This window comes from Petaurus breviceps, unplaced genomic scaffold (genome assembly GCF_028583685.1).
Source record: "Petaurus breviceps papuanus isolate PSGF00001 unplaced genomic scaffold, PetGlider_PUasm1.0 689, whole genome shotgun sequence".
Classification (NCBI taxonomy): domain Eukaryota; kingdom Metazoa; phylum Chordata; class Mammalia; order Diprotodontia; family Petauridae; genus Petaurus; species Petaurus breviceps.
In genome coordinates, this window is record NW_027186458.1 from 11,006,709 (window position 1) to 11,023,853 (window position 17,145).

The following is a 17,145-nucleotide window of genomic DNA, read 5'->3' on the forward strand; positions in this document are numbered from 1 at the left end:
AGAGAGAGAGAGAGAGAGAGAGAGAGAGAGAGAGAGAGAGAGAGAGAGAGAGAGGAGAAAGGAGGTTGATTTTCCTCAACTCTGAAGTATCTCCACATCTGAGGGGCAGAATATGGACTATGACCCAGGAAAGAAGTTTGAGAAAGAATCAGAGGGGGAGATTGGATACTGGATAACCTCTGCATCAGTCAATCAACAAACATCTAATAAACATCAGATACTAAGAGTGAAAGAGAAGAGAATGAGAGGTGCTGCCAATGTATCATACAATGAATAACTGGGGCTTCCCCCCCAAGTCAAGGGGACCTGAATTCGTTGAAGGTGAAGAAGGAAACCATTGCCCCTCCCTCAAAGACTGAAGTCAAGTAGGCAGTTCTGAAGGGTGTTCATAGCCACAAAAAGGAGATCTGAACATCCCCCACCTTCTGGTGACCCAAGACACCAAGACTTCAAAGGCAGCTCAAATATCCTTGGAAAAGTGCCCCTCCAAGAAATAAGCATGCACACTCTGCCATCACTAATTTCCCTTGACCACTGAGTCTGCTATGAAGGACTAGTGAGGACAAGACCACCCTTGTGTTCATTGTGGGTGTGAAGGCCAACAAGTATCAGATCAAGCAGCTGGTACAGAAGCTGCATGACACCGATCCGATCTGATGGAGAGAAGAAGGCCTCTGTCCAACTTGCTCCAGACTATGATGCTTTAGATGCTGCCAAAAAAGTTGGAATTGTCTAAACTGTGTCCAGCTGTCCCACTCCACATACAAGAAAAAGGTTTCCATTAAAACATAAGAGCTGAGGAGAAGATGGGCAGAGTTCTTTGCTGAGATAGAAGAAGGAGGGATGGTGTGAGGACATTGAAGAAAGAAGAAAAGCTCAACATGGCCACTATGATATGGAGAGTCAACTAGACAGAGGAAAAGGATTATCTATGGCAGTGGAGGCCCAGCTGAAGTCAGAGAACTTCCAATGACCCATCCACTTCTGCTGTGTTCCCAGCAGCAGAGAAGGCGGATAGCAGGAACAATCCAGGGATGGTGTTCGGCAGCTTCTGGGCAACCACGGGGTGAGGGCATTACAGGTCTGAGGCTTGAACTGTGTAACTTGAACTGGTTAAGTGTAGTTTCAAGTTTGGGGTTTGTTGGTCAGTCATTTCAGTCATATCTGACTCTGTAACCCCATGTGGAATTTTCTGGGCAAAGGTACTCGTTTGCCATTTCCTTCTCCAACTCATTTAAAGATGAGAAAAGTGAGGTAAACAGGGCTCAGTGATGTGCCTGGAATCACACAGTTAGTGAGTGTCTGATGCAAGATTTGAATTCAGGCTTAAAGCTGACTCTAAACTTGTCACGCATTGGTGATGTTACAGGGGTGATGGATTAAAGGCCTGGAGGTAAGGGGGAGCCTTAAAGAATTGAGACAGGAGGAATAAGAGCCAGGGAGAAATGGAAAGAGAAGAGGTTAGATAGGAGGATATACAAAAAGATAAAGGATTTCAGGATACTTGAAGTGGAACATGTGGTCAAGGGGGCGACCATCCCTGGTGTGGCTGAGTTATATATAAGAGCTGGGGAGGGTAAGGAGGGGGAAGGTATCCACGTGGACATCAAAATCTGATGGAATGAGGAAAGGTGTTTGAGGGTGAGAGGGAGCCTGTGAGCCACAGACAGAATTCCTTGACAAAGGAGGAGGAATGAGCTGGGGACGAATACAGCTGGCACCAGCGTCTAGACTGGGAGGGAGAGCTAGATGGAATAGACCTCCAAGAAGGGAAGCTCTACAGAAGGGGGATATGGAAGTAGTGATGGAAAGCAGGAGTGTGCCAAGCTGGCCTCCAGGACCAGTGTCTCAGAGGACTGGAAGGACTAGGCAATGAAGGGCAGGTGAGGAGGTACCATCTTCTAGGGGGAGACAGGGCTCTGTGAGTGCCAGGAGAAGGCAGGAGCATGGGGTGCAGAGATCTAAGAAGCTTCTTAGCCAAGGAATAGGGGTCCTGGAGAGTGCATACCAGGCACTTACAGAGCATTTATTGAATTAAATAAAACATATTGAAATATGTTCATTTAAAAGGAGCATGGGGAAGGGCTAAGTACAAATCCATTGCCTTAGAAAACTAAAACCCCAAACTATCAGACACATGCACCTTTCTGAAGCATAGGGGAATTTAAAACAAACACAGATTGTCTCTGAATTCCTTCAGTCCTCCACTTCAGGGTGTCCCAAATATAGTGACCCTCAGTCAGCAAGAAGAAAACCACAAGGGTTCATGAGGGATAGAGATGGCCAGGACTGCAGAGGTCATCTTTTCTAATAAACCCATTGTTAAAGATGATGAAAGCAAGGCCAAGAGATGAGAAGGTGCTTGTTTAAGGTTAAAAAAAAGAATGACAGATGTGGGACTTGAACCCCCTCCAATCCCTTCCAAGTTCTGCCCATTGCTCACCCTCAGATTAAGGCTGAGAAAAGCTTAGGACATCCCAAACACTGTGCCTAATGATCTCTTAATCACACACACACACACACATGCATGTATGTATGTGTAATTGTTTAAGAAGCTCCCAATGAGGAAATGCCCTCACCCTCCATCTTGCTGCATAGTCTTAGAGCATAGCCAAGAGAGACAATCCCATGTTGTGTGGGCACACATTGACTCCCTTTCCAGGAAGGCTCCAGGAGAGCCTCTCAGTTCTCTTCTGGGAGCTCACTGATTCTGTTCTTGGGCTATGGGTCCTCTCCTCATATTGTGCCTGGTGCTGGCCTGGATTCTGGAGCTCATCAGTTCAACATCCTAATTATACAGTGGTCAAAAATGAGGCCTAGGGAGTTATCCAAGGTCACATTGGTCATAAGGTCACAGAAAAGGGATTTGAACGTTGGTCCTCTGGCTCAATACTTTACTTCCTCCCTCTTCCTTGGGGCTCGCATATCTAGACAGTAGAGGAAGGATGATGGGGTAGGGAAGAAAAAGGTTATCTTGGCTTGGGAGCCTGGGCTCCATCCTTCTGGAGGCAGGAAGGTTTCAGATGGGGAAGATGGCTGCCAGTGCCCTCCCATCCCCCTTTTGGACTCTTCTTCCTTTGGATGCTCTCTCTCCCCTCCCCCACCCCACCTCTCCCAGACAGCTAACTATGCCAAACTTGGTCCTGTATCCTTCCCTCCAGTGTCTCCAGGCTCTAAGACTCCACTGCCCTTCTCCTTCTCCAAATAGCAACATTGAAAAAAATGGGTTCCTTCTGAGAAGCTTACTATAACCATGAGGAAAGATCAGAGATTGAACTAATTCAGTCTAAGGTGTGAATAGTTAATACCTTTGGGTTTTAGGGTTATAACCATTCAGTCATTATTTATCACCTACCCCCTGTGTGGCAGACACAGATTGTGCTTGGTGCTGAGGACACAAAGGCTTCCAGGAGTTTACTAGGAGAATTCAACATGCTATTAGACAACACTCATACTGTGTACATGCAGTATTGAGGGAGGGGCTGGCACCTGAGGGAAGCAGGAAAGGCCTTCATCAGCCCTTGAACTGGGAAGGAGACCATTCTGGCATGGGGCTGGGGACAGTACTTCTAACCTCTGTAGATAAGGTCATACTGAATGAAGGCCCTTGTGCAGTCAGCCTGGGAAAGAGCGTGGGTAGGAGGAAGAGTGAGAGACTCTTGTTAAACCAAATTCACCATCATGATTCCATTTCAGGCCATCTGGGGAAGCTATCTGGGGCTGGAGAACTCCCCCAGGGCCCCTCAATACATACTTATCAGCCCCATCTATAGAAGAGGCCAGTCTGGGGAGGAAGAGAAGGAATAAAGAGCCATTACCCCCACCCTCAACACCTTCCCCTCCTGGAAGGAGGAGTCAGTCATGGCTGCTCTCTTTTCTCCCTCCTCCCCATTTTCTGACCCTGAGCCTGTCTCCCTGGATCTCCCAGCAGATTTCCCCCTCTCAGTGAATATGGAGGTGAGGGGAGCAATTCCTTCTGCTCTACCAGCCCAGCCCAGCGTCATCTGACCTGGCCTTGGTTCCTAGCACTGGGAGCTGTGAGTAGCTAGGTCCCAAAGTCAGGCATTGGGAAGCCCCTTTTGAAGAAGCTGAGTGGACCCCCACCCCCACCCTAAACTGGGCTTCCTTGGATGGCAGATCTGAAAGTCTTCAGAGGTCTTCCTGCTTCCCAGGTGTGAAGGACATCTAATGTCAAGGAGTGCCCACTGGATGATCTTCCTTTACTAAGGAGATCTTGACTGGTCAAGTCTGTGCCAAGAGCTAGCTCACCCTAGGTATATAGAACAGCTTTAAATTGCAGGACTCTACATTAATTGGGCTTTGAAAATCGACTTTGAGAGTTCCATTGCTGCCCTTTACACTCTACCCAGCAGAAAGCATGAGTCTTATGATGTGACCTAAAGTAAGAACTTGAAAAGGTCTTAGCCTAAATGAGCCAGGGCTTGCATTGCATCCTGGGCCATCTCCAACTGTCCTGAGGAATATCTGGCCACTTGACCCAGATGACTCCAGAGGAGAAAGTGAGGCTGGTGTCCTTGCACAGTCCTCCCTCACTAAAATCAAAGCCAACTCCAAGTCATGTCATCATTTCTCTGATGTCATGGTCCTCTTCAAGAATGAAGGACAAGCACAGCCCTATGGCTTTAACGACAAAGAAAGAAAAGGGACGGGGAGGGGGATGAGCAGGGGGAGAGGAGGGAGGAGGGAGAGGAGAAAGGGTTTTTTAATTCAGTTTCATTCTCATCCTTTTGTGCTGGAGTCTTATTTTGTTTATGATTCTTTAAACTGTTTTAAATTGTCAAACAGAAGGAAATTAATTGTGATTGAATATTCTCTAATCAATCACAGTTTGCAGTTCAAAATTTGACCAGAATGAGGACATTTGCAAATTCAATGTCCACATCCAAATAAGAAACCAATGAATTTGGTTAAAATATTTGCTTTTGCTATCAAGTAAGTTGCAGATGTCTAATGGAGATTTTCTTTCTCACAGCTCCAGCTCCAGTCAAAACTGTTCGACTTGTGGGTGGCAGCCAGCCCAATGAGGGCCGAGTAGAGATTTTCCATGATGGCCACTGGGGTACTGTCTGTGATGATCGTTGGGAGTTTCGAAATGGACTGGTTGTCTGTAAGAGTTTGGGCTACTCCGGGGTTGAAAAGGTATATAAGGACGCCTACTTCGGAAGCGGTGAGCCATTTACAAGAGATCCATTACAACTGACATAGATAGGTAGGTGGATAGACAGATACCAAGATAACAAGAAAGATAAAAAGATACAGGCGGAGAGATGGACAGATGGATAGACAGAGGTGGACTTACTGATAGATGGATGATAAACAGGTACATAGGTATAGATGAATGAATGTAACAGCTGAATTTTTTTTGGGGGGGGAGAAAGCAGGACATGGTTTTCAGTTGAATCTGTGTTATCTTCTTCTCCATCATTCTCTTAAGTCTAGACAATCACCAGAACAATAAAACTAGCCCTAAATTGCAGCATTGGCCTATTTCCAAGGTGTAGATGGTCACAATGAAAACTGAACATTCCACTCTCTGGCTTCTGCACATCCCTGATTCCAACCAGCTCTGTCTTAAAGGAGAACAGTTCTTAATGACTGACAAGACAGAGAGGGCAGATGGAGGAGTCTCCTTCTCCTACTTAATCCCCTGAATAAAAACTTGGATGTTTCCTGCCTGACCCACCTGCCTCTCCATATCTGAGCAGTGAGCTCTCCACCTGACAAATACACAACAGCATTCAGAAAACACCGAGTCCCGGCATTCACAACAGGGGCAGAAGAGATTATGTGACCCCCAGATTTGTTTCTATGGCCACTTCCATTGCCATCTGCTCCTACTGTGTCCCTGGCTTAAGAGAGTTCTGGCTGTAATCACCCTAGCTCCATACCATCTTTTTCTCATGCTTATTTTTTCTTCTTCTAGCTTTGTATTATTTTTCAATCTGTTCTTAACAACTAAATGGTCAGTATCCTCAATACCAGGGACTGATGGCTGATTCAGGGTTGATGGCCATGTCATTAATGAGTCATTTCTTGAGGGCTAAAGCATAATTAGTTCCTGTGTCTGGGTGTGTCTGTTTGCAGCTCTGTGATAAATATTTGTAGGGTGACCAAGTAACCAGTCTGAGGGTGTATCAGCAATGCCATATTCACAATGCCTATGGAGATTACAGATATGCTGATATAATTATCCATCACAAAATACGTCATGCTTGCCATATGGGGGAATAAACTAGAAAATTTATTAAGATACCAAAAGACTGAGTCCCAAAACCAGAAAGTGAAAGCCATCAGAGTAGTTATGACATTGGCACAGGTAGATAAAGTAGAAAGCACCCACATTTTCAAGCCTTTAAAACAGAACAGGCTACCTCAGGCAAAGGTCCTCCTCTTCCCACTCACAGCAACCACACAGCATCCGGGAAGCGCGCTCCCAGCAGCTACGGCCCCTGGCAGTCCTCAGCAGGAGTCCTTAGCAGAAATTCTGGCTAACTCAAAAAGGGCTTCGCGCTGCCGCTGCCTCTGCTGCTGCTGCTGCCGCTGTCGCCACCACCGCCAGCCACCGCAGGAACTCTAGCTTGGCTGCCGCTTTCTCTTGCTCCGCCCCTTCCTGCTACATCAGCAAGTCCAATGGGGCATGGAAGATCTTTAAATCCCATAACCCTTACATTCGGCCCCAAGATCTTTCATGTCCCTTACTTGGCCAAAATACAGTAGGAATAACTGGTGTCAACAAAATTTCACAACAATATAACAAGAATAGCACACAATAAACACAGAAAACCATATTTTAGGGTGGGGCTTGAGCACAAGCTCCCCATCATTCCCCGCACCCCGAACAAATGGGGCCCCAAAATCTTGTGGTAAGGGGTGAAGATCTCTTCTTCTATGGCTACTTGCTGCTGAAATCGGATGTAGAGCTGTCCCTGTCCTAAGGGGTCCCATTTGAGAGGTCAGTTCTTAATATGCTTGATGCCAGGTCCAAGGGTGACACATCACAGTTGCAGACAGGGGGTGACCAGAGGGGTAATAGCTCTTGCTTTAGCCTGCTTGGATCTGGATTGCTGTGTAGGGTGGATGTACTGGGGTGTGTGACCAGCTTGCCAGAGCATGTGGAGGCTTCAGAGAGGGCACCCAACTAATAACTTTGACAGCTGAGAAAACCCCAGCATTTGGTATGAAGCTCCCCTGTCTGGTAGAAGAGTCCTACTGTGGCAAAAAGCCCAAAAGTCAAGTAATTGAGTGGCAACATGAGCAGGCAAAGACAGCAAAGCAAGCAGAACAATCCAACTTTACACACCTATTTTGGGGACAAAAAGGATCAAAGTATGGAACAGGAAAAAGACAATGAAGTCAGAACTCCTGCACCAAAAGCTTCCAAGAAAAATATGAGTTGGTTACAGACCATAGAAGACCTTAAGAAGGATTTTGAAAACCAAATAAGAGAAGTAGAGGAAAAATTGGGAAAAGAAATGAGAATTATTGCAAGAAAATCATGAAAAGAGAGTCAACAACCTGACTGAAGAAAATAACACATTAAAAAATAGACAAACTGAAATGGCAAAAGAGGCTCAAAAAGCCAAATGAGAAGAATGCCTTAAAAAGCCAAATTTGTCAGATGGAAAAAGAATCTCAAAAGCTCACTGAAGAGAATTATTCCTTCAGAATTAGATTGGAGCAAATGGAAGCTAGTGACTTTATGAGAAATCAAGAGACTATTAAACAGATCCAAACAAATGAAAAAAAATAAAAAAGCAATGTGAAATATCTCATTGGAAAAAACATTGACCTGGAAAATAGATCCAGGAGAGATAATTTTAAAATCATTGGACTACCTGAAAGCCATGATCCAAAAAAGAACCTAGAAATCATCCTTCAAGAAATTTCCAAGGAAAATTGCCCTGAAGTTTTAGAAACTGAGGGCAAAATAGACATTGAAAGAATCCACCAATCACCTCTTGAAAATGATCCTCAAAAGTAAACTCCTAGGAATATTACAGCCAGGTTCCAGAGTTCCCATATCAAGGAGAAAATATTACAAGCATCCAGGAAAAAACAATTTGAATATTTTGGAAACACAATCAGGATAATACATGATCTGGAGCTTCTACATTGAGGGATTGAAGGGCTTGGAATATGATATTCCGGAGGTCAAAGGAGTTGGGATTAAAACCAAGAATCACCTACCCAGCAAAACTGAGTATCATGTTTCAGAGGAAAATATGCTCATTCAGTGGAATAGAAGACTTTCAAGCATTCTTTTTTTTAAAGCAACTGGGGTTAAGTAGCTTGCTCAAGGTTACAAGGCCAGTTACTTTTGTGTGACGGCCAAGTATCTGAGGCCGGAACCAATCCCAGGTCTCACAACTCTGGGGCCATTGCTCTTACTTGCTGCGCCACCTGGCTGCCCCTACTTTCAAGCATTCTTGATGAAAAAACCATAGTTGAATAGAAAATTTAACATTCAGATACAAGAAGCAAGAGAAGCTTGAGAAGGTAAACAGGGAAAAAGAAATCATAAGGAACTTATCAAAATTGAACTATTGACTTTCCTATATGGGAAAACGATAAGTGTAACTTATGAAACTTTTCTCAGTATGAGAATAGTTGAAGGGAATAGAAATGTGTGTGTATATGTATGTATGTATACATATATACATATGTCTATATAGTATGGCATATAGGCATATGAATACATATATGAGTGTGTATATATGTGTACAAGTATACATAGATAGAGGGCACAGGACCAATTGAATAGGTAGGGATGATACTTAAAAGGTAAAATTAAGAGGTGAGAGAGGAATATAATGAGAGGAGATGGGGAGAAACAGAATGGGGTAAACTACCTCATATAGAGGTGGCAAGGGAAAATGGTTACAATGGAGGGGAAGAACAGGAAGGCAAAAGGGAATGGGTCAACCTTATTCTCATTGAATTTGGCTCAGGGAGGGAATGACATACACACTAAACAGGGTATCTCACCCTGCAGGAGAGTAGGGGGAAGGGAATGAGATGAGGGACGATGAAAGGGAGGGCAGGCTGGGGGGGAGAGAAGTTGGAAGCACCCACTTTTGAAAAGGAGCATCAAAGTAGAGAATAGAACAGTGGGAGGTGGGATAGCAGGGAGGGAAATATAGTCAATCTTTTATAATATATCCACTATGGAAATGTTTTGCATAGTTACACATGTACAACCTATATTGAATTGCTTATCTTCCCAGTAAGGGTGGGTGACAAGGGAGGAAGGGAATGAATCTGGAATTCAAAGTTTTAAAATCAAATGTTTTAAATATATATATATATATATATATATATATATATATATATATACTATTATTATTAATATTATTTTATATGTAACTGGGAAATAAGATATACAGGCACTGGGGCACAGAGATCCACTGTGCCCTACTGGAAAGTCAGAGGGAGTATGGGGAATAATATGGGAGAGAGCAGATTGGAGGAGGGAATATTCAGTGGGATCACTATTTTGGGGTGGTGGGTAGGGGAAAAACGGGAAGAAAATTTCTAACTAAAAATCTTGCAGAAATGAATGATGTAAACTGGAAGTTAATAAAGCATCTGATAAATTAAAAAAAGAATAAAAGGTAACAAGCTCTTAAAAAAAAAGATAACATCACTTGACAATTGATTCAATATGGGGGTTAAGCAAGAGAGAGACATGAGACAGTGAGGATTTGGGTAAGGCAAGTCCTAAGTGGACGTGGTTGGCCAGAGAAGAAACTTGTAGGGGATGGAATGGTTCAGGCTGGTCTAACCCTGGACTGTTTGCCAAAGCACAACCCTAACAAAGGGATGTAGCAGCCAAGGGATTCCTTTGTTGTGGTATACACACTTGTTCGTGGAATCTTTGGAAAGAGACTCAGCCAAGCAAAGTTATCCTGAAGAAATTTAAGGGTGAAATTCATGAAATCATCACTTCGGTATTATTTTTCTTTGTTTCCTCACCTGTAAAATGGGAAAAGAAAACACCTATTTACCAAGCTGTTGGGAGGCTCAAATGAGATCATTCATGTATTAAAGCACCATATAGATGCTGTTGTTCAGCCATATCAGTTGTATTCAACTCTTCATGACCCCATTTGGGGTTTTCTTGGCAAAGTTACTGGAGTGGTTTGCCATTTCCTTTCCCAGATCATTTTGCAAATTAGGAAACTGAGGTAAACAGAGTTAAATGACTTTCCCAGGGTCACAAAGCTAGGTAAGTGTCTGGGCTCACATTTGAACTCAGGAATAAGTGTCTTTCTGACTCTAGGTCCTGTGATCTCTCCACTGTGACACCAAGCTGCCCTTTACAGAAATGATAGCAAGTTTCATTATCATGATCATTATTATTTCTTGAAACATCTTATCTTCTTAGTACAAAGATTATTCCAGTGTTATTGCATGACTTTGAGGCAGAGAACACCACTGGCTCCAAAGAATTAAAGCTGATTTTCACTCCAAGGACAATGGAGAGGTACATGGTGGGCATGAAGAGGCTAAAAAATTTCCAAAAAGAATATTTGAAAAAGTTGTATAATCGATGGCAACAAAGAAATGTGTGAGTGAAAAGCAAGAGGGCTTGATCACAGAGTGATAACACCATTGGTACCCCCCATGTCAAGCGAAATCGAGGGAGACCTTAACATGTTGGGTGAATTTTCTGTGGGGATCTCTTGCCTGAACTGAGCTCAGTCTGCATCATTTGAAGAAATTCCCACATCAATGAGATTTGTAGACTTGAGTCTCATTGGGCCCTGATGGTGACTCTGGGCTCTCAAGGGCTAGATTAAGAGAGGAAAAGTTCTAGCAGGTCCTGCCCGGTGGAAAAAGGTTCAATTACTGGTCCAAATATGGAAGGGTGCCTCTAGTCTAAGGCCTGCCCAGCTATGAACAAAGACCCTTCTCAGCAATGGGATAGTTACCAGGGGATGAAGAAGGCTCTTGCCACTGTGCTCTTGAAATTGTTGCCTAAAATGAGGACAGAGAGATCCTGGGGTTAAAATGAAGGTCCCTGGAAGTTGCAAATAAGGATAGCATTAGAAGCTTGGGGTGACTTCCAAGGGTTGTTGTGCATAATTAAATGAGCTCAAAGGTATGGATTCAAGAAAAATAGACTGACTAAAATAGGCACTGAAAGCCCCAACTGATTAAATCAACCAGCTTGCCACCTCTGAGGTTGGCCAGGCCTGTTTACCTAGCTCCCATTTGTATTGTATCCGGAGTTGGGGTGGTTGTCGTTCCAGGTGGAGGAATACCTCTGCACTTCCGGCAGACATTTTCCTTGGGAAAGTTAAAGTTTTGACTAAAATGTCAGTCAGTCAGTCAGTCAACAAGTACTCGGTGTCAGGTTCTGTGCTAGAAATAAAAAAAATACCAAAGACAGTCCCTAACCTCAAGGACCTCACAGCCAAATCCTAGAAATGACTTGCCACCTTGTCCAGATAAGATGCACACAGAGTAAATTGGAGTTCATGGGTAAAGGAAAGCATTTACAATCAAGGGAATCTGGGAAAAGTTGTCTATAGAAGGTGGGATTTTTAGGTGGAACTTGAAGGAAAAGATGGGAGGCCCCAGTGACTGGGGATGCACCCAAGCTGAGACCTTTGCCCCTTACCCTGAATATATTTGGGTTCCTATTTGTTTTCCAGGCCCTGGAAATCCCCATCATGGACTCTCCTTGAATTTCCTAGTCTGCAGTCCTTCATCCTCTGTTACCTCTGAATTAACCCCTCCAATTCCCACCCGTGATCCTATCTAGACCCCATTCTCTTTGTCCAGGCATTCAACCTCTAGACACCCCAGCCATTCCCATCAGGATCATCCCTGGATCCCTCCTCCAGTCACCCTGACTGCTAGGCCACTCCTAGGTCCCTCCCCACAGTCTTTCTGTATACCAGATCTATCTTGTTTCCATTAAAGCACTCAGATTCAATCTAGCCCACTTAATACAAGCATCACCAATGCCGAGATTCCTTAAGACTCTACCCAATGTGGCAGATATTTAGAAGCATGTCCTCCTTTTTATCTAACACACCTTCTTTTTCTTTGGATGAAAGAAGGCTTGGGTCAAATTCATTTGGGCAGTACCCACATGTTGCTATTTCTGGGTCCCAGCACATAATACCATGATGACTTTTGGTTTCTAAATAGATGCTGCGTTGGTTCCAACCACCTCAGTCTGGGTCCCCAGTAGTCAAGATCATGGAAATCCAAGACCTTCCTCTCATTTCTCCAAATCTGAGAGGAGATAAGGGTTGATTCAGAGACATCTTTAGACAAAACCAGAATTCTTCTTCTTGGTTTTCAGAACCTCAGAGGGTTTTGTCAGGCCAGGAAACCTGTTACAGTGGAGAAAGAACAAAATGGCATGTGGGGGCTTGGGCAGCCGACCACACTTCTCCACCTGCTCCTTCTATTTACACTTTCTTATGGACGAGATGGAGATTCTAAGGAGTCCAAAGCTGACCCCCACTTTACTTACTATACAGGAACAATGACAAAGACGACACCACAAGGCTCTTGGATGGAGTCCACGCCACCTCTGAGCTCATACATACCCAAGAAATTGTAGGTTATGTCAGGAGGAAGCTTGCCAGAGTTTGGCACACTCTCACACAAGAAGATGGCCAAGATGGGGACAGTGCATCAGGTAGATGGACTGGTAGATCAGTTTGATCTTCACCTGAGCTTTTGTACCTCATTCTGTGCATTTCCATTTGGAATTTTCCTTGACCTCCATATTGCTAAGCATCCTTCATTGTACCTCCATACCATCTCTTAGGTTTGGCTCCTTCTCTTGATTCACACATGGCCACTCTCATTTATGCCATGGTCACCTTTCTACCTAAATATTAGAATAGCTTCTCAGTTGGTCATCTTGATTCCAAGCTGTCCCTTCTTTAAAGGATCTTCCATATAGCTGCCAGAGAGGTTACTCAGGGCTCATGTAACTCTGTTTAAGAGGCCATAATGATTCCCTGCTGCCTTAAGGTTCCAATATAAGCTTTTCTGTGCAGCATTAAGCCTTTCATGCCATGGGTCCAGGTGAGCTTGGTTGGACTTCCCCTGTTACTCCTTCCATGCCATGTGCCCTACTTATTCTTTGCCAAATTTGGCAATCCAGCTCCTGCTGCCAGGTGTTTGCCTGACTCGCTCCATACCCCCACTTCTGACTTAGAATCCTTAGCTTCCTTCCAGTCTCAGACTAAGTGAATCTCCTGTTAGCCATACCTGAACTCCCCAGGTGAAACACCCCCTCATCCCTGGGTTATATCTATGTATATACACCTTGTAGTCTCCAGGACACTGCAACAGTTATTGTGAGCAAGGATTATTTCATTTCTGTCTTTGTATCCCTGGCACCAGCAAAGTACATGGGAGAGAGGAAATAGATTGTTAGGTGAGAGCAGAGCAAATATGCTGGTAACACCAGATTTTAGGAACAGCTCAGTGGATAGAAAGCTGGGCTTGAAGACAGGAAGACTTAAGTTCAAATTTGGCCTTAGACATTTGCTCACTCTGTGACCCTAGGCAAGTCACTTAACCTCTGCCTGACTCAATTTCCTTATCTGTACAATGAAGAGGATAACAGTCCCTGCTTGCAAGGGTTGTTGTAAGGATCAAATGAGATAATATTTGTAATGTTCCTGGCACATAGTAGATATTAAATAGTGATAGCTTAATATTTCCTTCCTGCCATAGATTGCATGAAAAAGTTTAAAGTGTGAAAAGACTAGAATAGTAGTAAGGAACTGGGGTGGGAATAACCTGAAATGTCAACCAGTGAACCTTGTATTGGATCCTAGAAGTAATGGGCAGTCATTGAATTTTATTGAGCAAAAGAGTGATGTGGTTAAGCCTACATTTTACACAAAGCATTTTGGCAGCTGTGTGGAGAATGGATCTAAGTGGAAGGAAGTGTAGGCAGGGCAAGGCTTGAGGCAAGGGAGAGCTATTATAAAATTAATGCAATCATCCAGGTGAGAGGAGAGGAGAATTAGAACATGCAAGAGAAGGTTGTATACAGTAACAACAATATTGTTTTGAGAATGACTTTGAGGGGGCAGCTAGGTGGAATAGTGGAGAGAGCACTGGCCCTGGAGTCAACAGGACACAAGTTCAAATCCAGCCTCAGACACTTGACACTTCCTAGATGTGTGACCCAGGGAAAGGCTCTAAACCCCTATTGCCTCACCAAAACAAAACAAAACAACAAAAAAGAAGAACTTTAAGTGAATAAGTTACTTTTGACTATTATAAACACCCAAATTAACTATAAAGTATATATGAATAAAGATGGTATCTACATCCAGAGAAAGAAGTGATAAATAGATGTATAGAGTAATTTTACATATATAAGCATATATATGTGTATATATGTATATGTATACCTATTTATATCTAATAGTGTCCATATTTAGGGTGGGAAAGGGGAGAGAAAAAAAGAGGGGAAAAGGAAAAAAAAGAAAGTTACATGATAACATTATTATATATTTAAAACGAATAGCAAGGTATGCCTAATAGATTTGCAGTTTTATGTACAGTCATCTTTTTTCCCTTTTCTACAATTTCATGGAAATATTTGTTTTATCTCAGGTTCAGAATAAAATAAATAAAAATTGAATTTTAAAAAGAAAAGAATAAAAGGATTAAACATTATATGTGAAATTTTATAATTCTGAAATCGATAAATTAGAAAGCTTAAAACAATCAGAAAATAATGTTGAAAATTAGAGAATAGATAAATTAAAAATGAAGACTATAGAACTAACAAAAATTAAAAGCTTATTCTTTTAAAAGACTAAAAAAAAAGATACAGCCATTAGATAATCTAATTAAAAGGGAAAAAAAATCAAATTACCCCCCCACACATTTTAATGGGCAAAGAAAATAGCAAAAGAGATGAAATAAAAATAATTTTCTCAACCTAATATTCACCAAAAAAAGATTTTAAAAGAAATAGGGGAATATGCATAAAATATAAAATGCCCAAGTTAACAGAATATGAAATGTGAAATTTTAGAACTGTAAAATTTCATAAAAAATGAATCCTATTAGCTGTAAATGAATTATAAAGGGAACAGGAAACATTCTGGTTCAGAAGAGTTTACATGTTAATTATATCAAAATTTTAGAAAATAATTATTGGCTATAGTATACAAATTATGCTCAAAATTAGAAAAATATTCTGCCCAATTTGTTTTGTGAGATAATTATACAAACATCCCTTCCACATCACAAGGGACTGGGACCCAGCTTCCCAATAATATGGAAAATTGTTTGGCTCTCCCTTCATACCAGAGAAGAAGTCTGAATTGTGATGGTGTTGAAAGGTAAAATATGTCTATATTACACAATGCTATATCTATATTTCAAACATTTCTCACTTTCTAATTTTTTTCTGTGTCATCTGCCGATCTGTGTCTATTGTCAGCAGCTTCTACAAAAGTCTCTCCAAATTCCCATTTAATTTCTTATGCCAACTCCCAACGTAAAGAAACTGTGATGGGGAAAGTTGAGATGTGAAGACACAATTGCAATTCTAATATCTCAGCATCTGGGGTCCCCCCCACAAAGAGCATCCCATTACCTTCTCAACCTTGGCTAGGCCCTGGCTACCTTTAGTAAATTACTCCTGGAGCCTCCACACTGTGAGGCGGGTCCAGGCTGGCATGCTTTCATTCTTCTTCTGACCCTGTTCCAAGCTTCTGGACTTTAAAACCATGGCCCCATGCCACATGCATTTATCTGCACTCCATGCTGCCTTTGAGCTCCCTTTTGTATATTGTCTTTCTTGTTACATTGTAACCTTCTTGAAGGCAAGGACTGTTTCTTTTTCTTTTTTGTCTGTATTTGTCTCCCCCAGCACTTAGCACAATGCCTGACACATAATAAGCATTTAATAAATTACTTGCTTCCTTTCTTCCTTCTTAACCAGTGAAAGACAAGGCAAAGAAAGATAACTTGATGTTGATAATGAATATTGATTCCAAAATTTAAAATAAAATCCTGACCATCTTCCCCACAAACTACATTAACACACCTAATTATTCACCATAATTGAGTACCTACCAAAAATGCAAAGGTATTTTAGTATTAAGGGAACAATTACCATACTTAACCATAATAGAAAACAACATCCTAAATTGCACAACTAAATCAATTTATACAGAAAAGACCTTTGACAACAGGCAACACTCATTTATATGTTGTCAGGCTTTTATTTAAATTTTGGAATCAACATTCATTAGCAATATTGATCTTTTTTGAACCCCATTAAGTTGTATTTCACAGGTCCCCCTTCCTGACTTCAGAAGGTAAATGTGTCCTCAAATGATCAAGACCATGTGAAAAGAAAAAAAATGGAGATGGGAAAAATCATAGGATTTCTCTGTCTCTTGGTTTGTTTCTGTCACTCTCCCTGTGTCACACACAGGTGCGACTACACACACCGACACACACAGTAAGTTGGTGGCACCTGGCATAAACACATTTGGCTACTTTTGCTTCTTTCAGGGAGATCTGCTGACTTAGCTTTTTCAGTTTTTTTATTGATTTATTGATTGATTCAGTTTTTTTTGGACCTTTGCAGGTACTGGTATCATATGGATGAGTGAAGTTCTCTGTTTTGGAAAAGAACTGTCTCTAGAGCAGTGCCCGTTCAAAGGTTGGGGTGTGACCAATTGCAACCACCATGAGGATGCTGGGGTCACCTGCAAGGTGTGACGCCATCCTCTTCCTCTCAAAGTGAGCCCAAGGACCTCCTTCAAAGGTGCTCCTTTTCTCCAATTGGGTGTGAAACTCTCTCACCAATGTCACATTCCACAGAGATACAAGAGATTGACAGAAGTGGTTTTCCCTAGAGAGTCCTGGCATATGATTTTGTCATTTGCCACTGGTTCCATTTAACATCGATGATCCAATTACTTCAAGATTATCACCTGAGTTTTGAAGGGCGTGCCAATTTGACTCTTCTGGTTGAATAGTGAATGAAGGGTCTACTTGGGTTTTGCCTTTCTATCCCTAGTGCCAAAATCCCGGGATTTTGGATCCTGGAGACAGCAGTCATCCAGTAATTGTTTAAGTCAAATATGAGCTCCAGAGGGGAGGGAGGGG

At 42.4% G+C, this 17,145-nt stretch overlaps 1 protein-coding gene across 1 annotated transcript in view; it reads left to right on the top strand.

Moving 5' to 3' along the window:
• MSR1 (macrophage scavenger receptor 1) overlaps positions 1 to 16,755 on the top strand; it is a 50,691-nt gene extending 33,936 nt beyond the window's left edge. Inside the window, exons 9-10 of the mRNA XM_069104843.1 lie at positions 4,994 to 5,188; positions 16,622 to 16,755. Coding sequence (XP_068960944.1) covers positions 4,994 to 5,188; positions 16,622 to 16,755 — 329 coding nt within the window. The remainder of the gene's footprint in view (positions 1 to 4,993; positions 5,189 to 16,621) is intronic.
• The last annotated feature ends 390 nt before the right edge of the window (positions 16,756 to 17,145 follow it).